This window comes from Verticillium alfalfae, genomic scaffold, assembly GCF_000150825.1.
Source record: "Verticillium alfalfae VaMs.102 supercont1.9 genomic scaffold, whole genome shotgun sequence".
Classification (NCBI taxonomy): domain Eukaryota; kingdom Fungi; phylum Ascomycota; class Sordariomycetes; order Glomerellales; family Plectosphaerellaceae; genus Verticillium; species Verticillium alfalfae.
Genome location: NW_003315030.1, coordinates 771,233 through 782,313, shown reverse-complemented (window position 1 = coordinate 782,313; position 11,081 = coordinate 771,233). Strand labels below are relative to the sequence as shown.

Sequence of the window (11,081 nt, the reverse complement as noted above, 5' to 3'; positions counted from 1 at the left end):
GCGATGGTGAAAGGTCAATAACCGAAGAGACAGAGGTTTTCGAGTGCGACTCGGGTGCGTGGTGAAGTGAGGGAAAAAATGGAGGAAGCTCGGATCGGAAGAGACGGCGAGGAGCGTCCAGAATATTTTAGGACATGGAGATGCCGATGACCGACGAATTCCAGTAGTCTACATTGGCTTTGCCGTGTGCGTGACGTGCCCTCTGCGCGCTGCCCGAGACCCGCCGCATTCGCTGTACGACAGGGGTCGACCCCTGCCTCCAAGTAAGTGAAGCGATGCTGTGTTGCCAACCATCTATCCTCATCACGACGCTGCTCATCACGACCATGCGACTGGCTAGATTATATCTCCGGCTGAGAGTGTATTTGAGAGCTTGTTCATGGCAACGCCGTTCCACCTACCAACTACATTGAGAAAACCCGCTATACCACCGCATACGCCGACACATAACTCACGCTCATGTCGTCCGCATCCTCCACCAAATTACTCCTCTCGTACCGAACAAACTGGAACCTCCCCTTGTCCTCCCCACCACGTCCCTCCTCCTCGGCCAGCAGCTCGAGTGCCGCCATCATGACGCCGATCGGATGCCGTCCGCAAACCGTGTTTTTGGTCAAAGACAAGTTGTCGTAAAATTGAGCATACTCACCCGTCTTGATGGCCGCGATCGCCTGGTCATCGAGCTCCTTGATCGTCTCGTGAATCGGCCGGCCCGCAGGCACGCGCGACCGCGACGAAATGTGTTGTAAGGTGTCGTCGACCTGGGCGTCCGGGCTGTACGGCGTGTAGCTGAAGTTGTCGCCCCAGTGGCAAAAGTCCGAGCTCACGACAAAGGCGTTCGTCGGGTCCCGCAGGTACGGCAGCAGCCAGGCGCCCACCGCGCGCTCCGCCGTCTTGGTGCCGTCGCCGACGAGGATGGGCACCAGCGTCGGGAACTCGTCGGGCGAGTCGAAAGCCTTGGTGAACATGGTCCACAGGTAGGGCAGGTGCATCTCGAGCGAGTGCTCCTTGTTGTCGTTGGACAGCGGCATGTCGGGGATGGACAGCTCGGCCCGGAGCGTGCTGACGACCTCCTCGTCGACCCTGATGTTGCCGAACGGCGTGCCGTAGTGCTTGAAGGTCGTGACGGCGCAGCCCTTGAGGTAAAAGGTATGGGATGGGCCGAGGAGGAAGACGCGCCTCGTCTGGCTGAGGTCGAGACTCTTGTACGCCCAGGCTGCCGTCGGGCCCGAGTAGCTGTATCCTGCATGCCTGCGCAGGCGTCAGTGGACAAAGGGGGCCGACAGCGGGCTTGTTCGTGCTCACGGGGCAATAATTACGCGGGCGCCAGGGATCGGGACGTCGGACGAGTTGATTTGGCTCGGCACATCGTCCAGGAAGCCTTCGAGTTGTTCAGCCAGTCGCTTCGCGTCAGCCAGGTACCATGAGCCCGCCTTGCCGGGTTTCCGGACTTCTCGAGAGGACATGGTGGGCGTTGTCGATGTGCTTTGCTTTGCTCCCGATTCAGGTCCTGATAGCACAAACAGAGCAGAAAGCAGTTCCAGAGTCTTCCACTCTAGCCAGGCGAGTCAACCGCTGATGTCGACCTGACGTCGAGAAGGAGGGTCCAACTGCTGGAGGAGGAGGGCGCTGCCCCGCATTCAAGCTTCAAGGCGTGAGGAGGGGCAGGCAAGGCAGGGCAGCACCTAAGCCACTGCACACTGATGACGGGACAGCCGAGCTCCCACGCACCCCTGTCCCTGTCCGCTTGGCGTCGAACCACGCTGGAGCTCCCACTAGCTCGAATCACTTTTCCATCGCGAAGCTCGAAAACACCATGAAACAGGGTTCGACATTCTTCGACTGATATACCTACCACCTCGAGGCGACCAAACTTTCGCCGAACTCGGCTCAGAACTCATCGCCTGTGTCATTGTGCCACTGTCCGGCTTGGACAGACCATCCAGGCTCTGATGCTGCGCCAATGTTGCTGCAGCTGCCGAACGCTGGCGTCGCGCGGGCCTGGGACGACGCTGAGAGCTCGACAGCTCTCCCGACTGCAGCCATGGTCCTCCATGCCCACGACGCCATCGCAATCAAATCGCCTCTACTCTTCGAAACAGCCAAAGCCGGCCGACAAGGAACAACTGGCGAGTCAATTCAGGGATCTCCGTGAGTGCCTCCCCCAGCCGCTACGCGACACGTCTGGCAGCTACTGACCACTGTCCTGTCCAGTCTTCTTCCCAAAAATGTCCCCACGAGAACGATGGAAGCCTGGAGAGACGGCAATCACGATCCATGGCTTCATTGGCAAGATTCGAAAGGTGTCCAAGGAGCTGGCATTCGCCAACATTGAGCTCAACAACGGCGAGTTCCAGGGCCAGATCTGCGCCAAAGGAGTCGAAAAGGCCGACGCCCTACGCAAAATCCAGCCCTACAGCGCCGTGACGAGTGACCGGCAACATGACCGACGCATCATCACCGAACAAATTCGACATGGAAATCGAGTCGATCGGCCACCTGAACCCTTTCCCAAAGGACATTATTGTCTCATCCGACGCCGTCTTCCCGGCTGAGGCTCGCCACCTGCAGCTGCGCTTCCACGCCAAGTTGAAGGAATCGCTGCGCTTCCGTGCGTTTCTGAAGGCATCCCTAGGACAGACCATGAGCAAGCTGGGCTACATGGATGTGGAGACACCGACGCTCTTCAAGTCCACCTCCGAGGGCGCGCGCGAGTTTCTCGTCCCCACGCGCAGGGCGGGCCATGCCTACGCGTTGCCCCAGAGCCCTCAGCAGTACAAGCAGGTGCTCATGGCCGCGGGGCTGGGTGGCTACTATCAGTTTGCGCGCTGCTACCGCGATGAGGACCACAGGGCCGACAGGCAGCCCGAGTTTACGCAGATGGATCTGGAGAAATCGTTTGCGACTGGCGAAACGATTCAAGCTGATGTTGAAGCGTTTATGCAGGCGACGTGGGATGCCATGCGCGAGGAGTACAACCGCAAGGCCGACGACACATCCTTTATCCCTCACAGGAAGAGTGCGCAAAGTTCGGATGAGCCATCTGGCGGAGAGCCTGTGCCCTACAAGGATTACCCAGCCATTGCAACACCGTTCCGGAGGATGAAGTACCAGGAATGCATGGACTTGTACGGTTCGGACAAGCCCGACCTCCGCATCCCGAACCGCATCGAACGGGTCGACACCCATCTGAGCCCCGGCTTCGTCAGCATGATCACCGATCTCGAGAACCCCATCGTTGATGCTTGGGTGTTCCGGCCACATGAGGATGCGGACCGAAAGGAGGTCCATGAGTTTATGCAAAACTTTCTGCAGAACCTTCACAAGAGCCACTCGCAGAACCCGGATGGCGCGCCCCAAGCCCTGATGTACGACACAAGCAAGCCCCTCGAGGGCTTCTCTGCTCTGGGTCCCGACGGTCTCAAGACTCTGCAAGATGCTGCCTCGCCCGAGTCTGGGCTGTCAACACTTGAGAATGGTGACGTCGTCGTCTTCCAGGCGCGTCAGGACCGCCCTCACCAGGGCGGCTCGACCAAGCTCGGCGAGGTCCGCATCGCTCTGTACCACGCCGCCATCGAGGCTCAGCTCCTCGAGCGCGACGACAGTTTCCAGTTCCTCTGGGTGACCGATTTCCCCATGTTCACGCCCAACGAGGAGGTCGACGTCGGCCAGGGCGGCTCCTCAGGCTTCTCTGCCACCCACCACCCGTTCACGGCGCCCCTCACGGTCGAGGACCTCGAGCTCCTCTTCACAGACCCGCTGAAGGCCAAGGCCGACCACTACGACCTCGTCCTCAACGGCGTCGAGCTAGGCGGCGGCAGCAGGCGTATCCACGTCGCCGCCATGCAGGAGTTCATCTTCCGCGACATTCTGCAGATGACCAAGCCCAAAATGGCCGAGTTTTCGCACCTGCTGAAGGCGCTGCGGGCGGGCTGCCCACCGCACGCGGGCTTCGCGCTGGGCTTTGACCGGTTCGCGGCGGTGCTCAGTGGTTCGAGCTCGGTCAGAGATGTGATTGCGTTTCCCAAGAACAACAAGGGCGTCGACGAATTTGCTGGTGGGCCGGGGAAAATTAGCGATGAGCAGCTGACGACATATCACCTGCAGTTGCGGAAGAAGTAGACTTGTACGATGCGCAGTGTAAGATTTAGGTGTACCTCTCAATGTAGGATGGATATGAATGGCATAAGAAGAGCCATGACACCACAGTGAAATCATGCCGTGCAGCAGAAGCCGATTGAATCCCATGTCAGTAGGTAGTGTCACGTAATAAAGAGGATAGGACAATTTGGGTGGCTATGGTATTTATTATAGTCGTAGTGATCAAGTATCAAGTCGCTCCTAGTAAAACAGTCCCGGTGGTATTCCTCCCGTGGTCATTCCATTCATTCCTACACACACCCCGTGTGTGTGCGCGTGCGTTTCGCGTTGGCACGCTCAAGAACGCTTCCACTGGCCGGCATCCTCAGTGCCCTTGCCGAGCGAGTTGGCGGCGTTCTCAACGCCGGTGCCAACGTTGCCGAGGCCGTCGCCAACGGGGCGGCCGGCCTCGCCAGTAGCGCCGGTGATGGTGTCGCCGAGACCGCGAGTCGCAGCGCCGGTGACGTTACCGACGGTGCGGGACAGACCGCCGACAGTGTTGCCGAGCGCGGAGGTGAGGAACTGGGCTCCGCCAGTGACGCCGTTGTTGTTGCCAGAAGACATTGTGATGGGTTTGGTGGTTGGTAGTGGTTGGGTTGAAGAGTGCGTTTGGTAGAGTGTGTGTATGTTTGATTGATGGATGGCTTGTTGATGATGAGTTCTCGAAAGAAAAGAGCAACGTAGAGCGGCTTGAGGCGACGTTCTTATAATCCTCTGGCTCTCAGGCAACAGGCATCTCTCTCTCTCTCTCTCTCTTCTGACGAATTTCAAACGCAAGGCCAAGCAACGACACAACACCCATCAACCTCAACATCATCCCCACCCCCTGGACAAGGCGTGACGTCAGGCCCACTTCAGGGTCTCGAGAGCTGCGAAAGAGTGGGTGTGGCTGATCATCCTGCGATCGCGCCTATCACAGCCACACCTACCCTGGGGGCTTGACATCACAGCGATGAGAGAATAACAAGATCAACTCCTCACCAAGGACCGGGCCCCCCGCTCCCCTCTCCGGTGGCCCAGCTGGGCAGGGGTTGCGCGCGATGGCCTGCATGTGATGCTCCCGGTGTTCGAGGCCCCTTCTCAACTGCGTGACACCGTGAGGGAGCCCGCGAGGGGGGGGGGAGTTGCGTGCGATGATGCAACCTGGGGGCGAAAAATGGCGGCGCCAGGGTCCTCTCCTTGGAGAACCGCGCAACGGGAACGGGATGGAGGGCTGCGATGATGAACCCTGGGATGGCGGATGGAAGCGAGCCAAGGGCAAATAGGCAGTTGCACCGAAGGGAGGCGGGCAGCTTGGTTCGTCTTGGATGCTCTGGATCGATGGATGTGACGATGCGTTGGGGCTGTGGCTGTGAACCTGGTTCTCCGTGCCACAGCTCTCACAAGGCCTGCACGAGATGGTCAGTGGCGCCTCATCAGGATCGTCGAGGCGTGGAAGAGTAATCAAAGCATGGTGAGATTTCCAGGTTTATGCAGCAGATCGTATTGAGTATTTGCAAAGTTTCCAGCGGGATGATGGGATGTGAGAGCAGTCAGCAATTGCAGTGGTTATAGGCATTGGTAGCGCAAAGTCTGACGTCGAATTCCGATTAGTCTAGTGGTTAGGATATCGGCTTGTCACGCCGGGGACCGGGGTTCAATTCCCCGATCGGAAGTTTCCTTTTGCTCTCGCGGGCAACGAGATGTTTTAGAGGCAATTCTTTTTTGACTGTCGCGCTTTGTTGCACCCTTTGTTTGTTTGCAATTTTAGGAGCTTGGTTTTTGAATCTGAGCGGCGAACGCAGGCTTGCCATATCAAAATCGGACAAACATGTGTACCAGCGGGCATAGAGCAAATGTGTTGACCTGCGACCCCAGTAGCAACGACATGATACGTACGATCTCCAGTCTTCAAACACGTTGAGATCATCGCTTGCTCGAAAGCTTAATTGTGCTTCCCTGCCGCCTCCTCGCCACAATGTCTTTATTCGCCAGCTTACCAAGGTTTCGATCACCACACGTGGCCAGGGTTTCACAGGAGACGGCCCGTCCTTGCAGTCATCCTTGCTAGGCAACGTCAGAAACGTCCATCGTTGAGTACATGATCTTCGTGTCCATGGAGTCTGGTTCGTATACGGTCGCCACCGTAAAAGGAATCACCGCCATGAGGCCTCATCGTTCAAAGTAGGCCTTCAGCACGCTAGAGCTATTGCTCCTCTCAGCACCTGAAGAACTGTAGGCAGAGACACGAGATGATCTCCTGTCTGGTATGCTTTGTTGCTGGTGCGGCCGAGTGTTGGGCTTCAGGACGGCAGCCCAGACGTCTACAATGCCCTGTTCGTCCGAATCAAGGCATCAACTCTGCGAGACCATCCATCTCTCGGCCCCATTTTGTGTGGCGGTCTAGGAGGACATGTCGTGGCAACTTTGTGTGCCACAGTTGCCATATTCGTCAGAGCCGGGAGACCACTTACGCGAGAGCTTCTCCCTACGGTACACAACGTGATAAGCAAGGCAGAGGCACCGTTCAACGCGAAGCTCGCCAGCATCGTGAAGCTCGTGATGACCGGGGACACGTCGTCATCAGGGCCGTCTGTGGGCCCGAACCTTGATCGCCTGTCTTCCTTGCCACTATCCAGAGGCATGGCAACGTATTGTAGCGTCGGAAGCACGCCCGTGTTGGAGTAGTGATGTGGACTCTCATTGGGGTGAATTGGACTGTAGCTGCGGGTGTCCCGCCGGCTGCACGGTGGGCTTTGGTCATCGGATCGTCGAGGTCATTCCAAGTTTGTGGACTCGGCTAGCAAGGTCTCGACAGGTTGCAGCCAGGGACTCGTTCGACGAGATGACGTTACACCATGGGCGAGTCTGTCGATCAGATGGGTGCAGATGCTGTCAAGCCGGATGCCTCTCGTGGATGCCGAAAGAAGGCTGCCGAATAACCACGCGAAGGCACCTCGACCTCGACACAGGCAGGCAAAGCATGTCTCGGATCTGCCTTTGCTCGCAGTCAAGTAGGGGTACAAGCGCCCTGCCCCTTGCCAAAGATGGAATTCATGTCAAGAGCTGCCAGAAGGACCACGGGAGACTCGCTAAGAGCTTGCTGACGTTTCCTGCCGATACCTCCCTGGTCCGACACGAGAGCCAACGCTCTTCCACAGCTGACAACCCCCAACAAGGTAGAGTTGCCTTTTAACCAATACTGGGACAAATGCAGATTCAGGAAGATCTGTGCATGTGAAGGCGACTCCACGGCTCATCTTCACAATGGGCTTTCGCCACAACCAGTGGTCAGCCCTCACCCCAGAAGCAGTAGCCAGGAGGTAATGCAGAACCGAGATATGCAACACCGGGTATTCGAGTGGGCACCCAATCAGCTCTTCATCTGGTCTTGTTAATTATGGCTGGGGGGACAGAGAAGTACGGGTTTTCTTATTCGTGCAGTCGTATGTGCCGGGGATGCAGTATGGAGTGTACAAGCATGCTATTTCCGCAGGTTCAGGGGCTAAGGGTGGGTGGCCTGCGGCTACTATCCTCACATGTCCTAGCTTTTTTCCTTCCTACGGACATCTGTTCGCGTGGCATGGGATCAAGATGCGCTGTGTGTGCCGTTGAGGAAACAACGGAAACGAAGCGAGCCGTGTCATCGAGAGCACGACTGGAAACCCCGTCGAGCTGCTACGTTACTACCAACCGCTGCCGTCTCCCAGGTTGAGATGCAGTCAGTTCACAACATCTCTCGCAGAAAAGGGAGGGCACCACCACAGCACGAAGAAATAGCTTTTCCACGGGTAGGGAAGAACCGATGCCGTCTTGGCAGGGCGAGCCATGGTTCGCTCCAGCGCAAGCCAGCTCACGGGGGCACATCGCAGCGCCATTGTGTAATACGTTCTCACAATTCTTTTGCAGCCTCATCTTGGTCTTGTCTATCATGCACCGCTCTAGCAGCTCTATACGCCAAACTCGTCAAAGATGCGAATCCAGTCACCGGGCGTGGTTGACGACGTCCTTGAGGTTGGGGTCCTCCATCTCGGAGATGTACTTTTCGGCATCGAGCGCGGCCTGGCATCCGGACCCTGTGGCGTGTCAGCATGCATCTCGACATGTCACAGAAGAAGAAGAAGAAGAAGGGAGAAGAAAGCGTACCGGCGCTGGTGATGGCCTGCCTGTAGCGCTTGTCCTGGACGTCGCCAGCGGCAAAGACGCCCTCAATGTTGGTGAGCGGGGTGCCGGGCTGGGTGATGACGTAGCCCTCGTCGTCCGTGTCGAGCTGGCCCTTGACGAGGCTCGTGGCGGGGACGTGGCCGATGGCGTAGAAGAGGCCGTTGGCCTCGACCGTCTCCTCGGCGCCGGTGCGGGTGTCATGGACGACGAGGTGGGACATGAGGCCCTTGTCGTCGCCCTTGACCTCCTTGGCACCGCTGTGGAAGCGGACGGTGACCTTGGGGTGGCCGAGCAGGCGCTTGGCCATGATGGCGCTGGCGCGCAGGACGTCGCGGCGCACGAGGACGGTGACGTGGCTGCCGTACTTGGTCAGGAAGAGGGCCTCCTCGGCGGCCGAGTCGCCGCCGCCGACGACGACGAGGGGCTTGTTGCGGTAGATGGGCACGGCGCCGTCGCAGACGGCGCAGGCCGAGATGCCGTTCTGCCAGTACTTGTCCTCGCCGGGGATGCCGAGGCGGCGGGCCGAGGCGCCGGTCGCCAGGATGATGGCGTCGGCCGTGTGCGTCGTGTCGGGCGACCACTCGAGGGCGTAGCGGAAGGGCCGCTGTGAGAGGTCGAGCGTGGCGACCGTCTCGGAGACGATCTCGGTGCCGAAGCGCACCGACTGGGCGCGCATCTTGTCCATGAGCTCCTGGCCCATGATGCCGTCGGGGAAGCCGGGGAAGTTCTCGACATCGGTCGTCGTCGTGAGCTGGCCGCCGGCGGCGATGCCGTTGGCGAGGAAGCCCTCGTAGAGCACGGCTGCAGGGATGATCCAGTCAGTACGTGGCCACTGGTGCAGGGAGAGCGAGCACGAAGGAACTCACGCTTCATGTCGGCACGCGCGAGATAGACGGCGGCCGTGTGGGCCGCAGGGCCTGAGCCGATGACTTTTCGTTTCTGTCAGTACAAGATGTCGTGAACCTGTACAGCCCCTCCTCCTCCCTGTTGTCTTCATGGTCTAGCAGAGAGACAGCACAGACACAGACACACACACCGAGAGAGAGAGAGAGGGGCGGAGCACGAGCGACAGAGACCGGGACGGAGCAGACAACCACATACTGACAATCTTGCTATGCATGGTTCTGGCGGCAATGCTCGGCTTGGCGGTGTTCTTCTGCAGGGTCGTGGCGGTGGCCGCGAAGGAAAGTCCACCCGCGCTGGCTCGCAGGGTCCGTCGAAAGGCGGATGAAAACAGCTTCGCGGTGCGCGTTCGTCGTCCACGCCGCTACGAGGTCGCGTGGATGGGGATCGAAGGGTGGTGGGAGGAAAGAGAGAGGAGGGAAGAAAAAAAGCTCGAGCGCGCGAGAAATGCTATGGCAGACACGGAGTGGGCGGGAGCGAGGGATCGAGGGATCGAGGGATCGCGGTCTCGAGGAATCGAAGCGTTTCTGGGAAGCCAAGGGTCTCTGGGAAGCCAAGGTGTAATTATACTACCTGAAAATAAACCGACTGACGGATGGGATGGGGGAGGGGCGTTTTTTTCCCCCCTTCCCAAGGCGGTAGGGTAGGTACCTTGAGAATTGCCCCGCGATCGGGCGCTCGGCATGTCCCTCTCTACTCTTCTGCGCCTATCGACCGTGATCCATCGCCTGCGCCTGCCGCCTGTCGTGCATCGCCATAGGTCCCTCAAATTCCAGATTCGAGGTGGGGGCTGAATAATGCACCAGCTTACTCATCTCTCCTCATCTCTCCATTTCATCGTTGACTCGGCCGAGCCTCGGTTGCACATTCAATTCCCCTGACGTGGGCTGGCCAGGGGAGAAGCTCTAGAAGAAGCACGGATCCCCATTATGGATTATGAGTGGTAACCTCCGAACATGGCAATAACGATGCACAAGCGGCAGTTGTCCAACGCCGAAGCCCCATGCCCCAAGAAGGGGCAGCTGCTACCAAATGCTACCCTGACGCCTGATGCTGTCTATCCCTTTCTGCATGCTGACTACCGCTGCCCCTCGTCAGCGCCATCCCTCTTCCCAAACCGCGCGCCGAACCCGCCCAGGTCTCGCCGGAAGAACTTGCCAAAGTTCTTGAGGTTCTCGTTCATCGCCTTCTCCGCCGCGACGACGCCAGACCCCCCGCCGCCCTTCTCGCCGACGACGCCGCCCTGGCCCAGGTCCCGCGCCGCGCTGAGGAGCTTCTCGCCGAGGCTCGTCGCGTCAAACTTGCCCTGCAAACCGGCCATCGCCGTGGCGCTGCTGCCTGCCGCCGACAGCGCCGAGCTCGCCGTGTTGATCGACGCCCCGGCGACCCCGGCAACCGCCCCGGCACCGCCAATACTGCCGTGACCACCACCGCCGCCGCCGCCGCTCATGCTCTGGCTCGCCAGCAGCGGCGTCAGCAGCGGGCTGTTCTGCGCGAGCTTGCCGTCGTTCGCCTTGCTGTCGCGGTGGATGCCAAACAACTCGAGGAGGTGCGCCTGGTCCTGCTTGCGCACCGCCTTGAGGTCGAGAATCTTCTTGAAGTTGACGTCCGACCGGTCGGCAATGTGGATGAGGTACGCTTGCACGAGGCCCTCGGGCGGCGACGGCCGCACCTGGAGCGTCTTGAGCAGCGGGTCGATGCGGTTCATCGTGTGCGCCACCCGCTTGACGAAGCTCGCCGGCGGCGCCTGCGCCTCGCCCGCCTTGTTGTGGAACGACAGCAGCCCTTCAAACGCCTTGGTCATGACGTACTTGTCGAGGAGCATCTGCCCGCGAGTCAGCTCTTGGCATGGAGGGGGGGGGGAGGAGAAAGCACACGCCGACAGCAGAGAAAAA

At 59.2% G+C, this 11,081-nt stretch overlaps 6 protein-coding genes and 1 non-coding gene across 7 annotated transcripts in view; 2 read left to right on the top strand and 5 right to left on the bottom strand.

The window, feature by feature from the left end:
- Nucleotides 1–422: 422 nt before the first annotated feature.
- VDBG_07193 (MEMO1) lies at nt 423–1,466 on the bottom strand (the record flags this gene model as incomplete). Its single annotated transcript, XM_003002576.1, has 2 exons — nt 423–1,251; nt 1,306–1,466. The coding sequence occupies 2 exons, from the start codon at nt 1,464–1,466 to the stop codon at nt 423–425; spliced, it is 990 nt and encodes a 329-aa protein (XP_003002622.1).
- Nucleotides 1,467–2,228: 762 nt separating this feature from the next.
- On the top strand, nt 2,229–4,122 carry VDBG_07192 (aspartyl-tRNA synthetase; the record flags this gene model as incomplete). The annotated part of the gene is made up of 2 exons (XM_003002575.1): nt 2,229–2,423; nt 2,518–4,122. The coding sequence occupies 2 exons, from the start codon at nt 2,229–2,231 to the stop codon at nt 4,120–4,122; spliced, it is 1,800 nt and encodes a 599-aa protein (XP_003002621.1).
- A 315-nt stretch (nt 4,123–4,437) lies between these two features.
- On the bottom strand, nt 4,438–4,704 carry VDBG_07191 (conserved hypothetical protein; the record flags this gene model as incomplete). Its single annotated transcript, XM_003002574.1, has 1 exon — nt 4,438–4,704. One exon carries the CDS (start codon nt 4,702–4,704, stop codon nt 4,438–4,440), a length of 267 nt encoding a protein of 88 aa, XP_003002620.1.
- A 1,019-nt stretch (nt 4,705–5,723) lies between these two features.
- On the top strand, nt 5,724–5,795 carry VDBG_15148. Its single transcript has one exon. It is a non-coding gene; the product is annotated as a tRNA-Asp (tRNA).
- A 496-nt stretch (nt 5,796–6,291) lies between these two features.
- VDBG_07190 (predicted protein) lies at nt 6,292–6,764 on the bottom strand (the record flags this gene model as incomplete). The annotated part of the gene is made up of 2 exons (XM_003002573.1): nt 6,292–6,453; nt 6,594–6,764. The coding sequence occupies 2 exons, from the start codon at nt 6,762–6,764 to the stop codon at nt 6,292–6,294; spliced, it is 333 nt and encodes a 110-aa protein (XP_003002619.1).
- Nucleotides 6,765–8,103: 1,339 nt separating this feature from the next.
- Nucleotides 8,104–9,403, bottom strand: VDBG_07189 (thioredoxin reductase; the record flags this gene model as incomplete). Its single annotated transcript, XM_003002572.1, has 3 exons — nt 8,104–8,195; nt 8,266–9,084; nt 9,316–9,403. The coding sequence occupies 3 exons, from the start codon at nt 9,401–9,403 to the stop codon at nt 8,104–8,106; spliced, it is 999 nt and encodes a 332-aa protein (XP_003002618.1).
- Nucleotides 9,404–10,264: 861 nt separating this feature from the next.
- The window catches only part of VDBG_07188 (vacuolar protein sorting 53), a gene marked incomplete at both ends in the record, with an annotated part of 2,784 nt that continues 1,967 nt past the window's right edge, over nt 10,265–11,081 (bottom strand). Inside the window, one exon of the mRNA XM_003002571.1 lies at nt 10,265–11,011. Coding sequence (XP_003002617.1) covers nt 10,265–11,011 — 747 coding nt within the window. The remainder of the gene's footprint in view (nt 11,012–11,081) is intronic.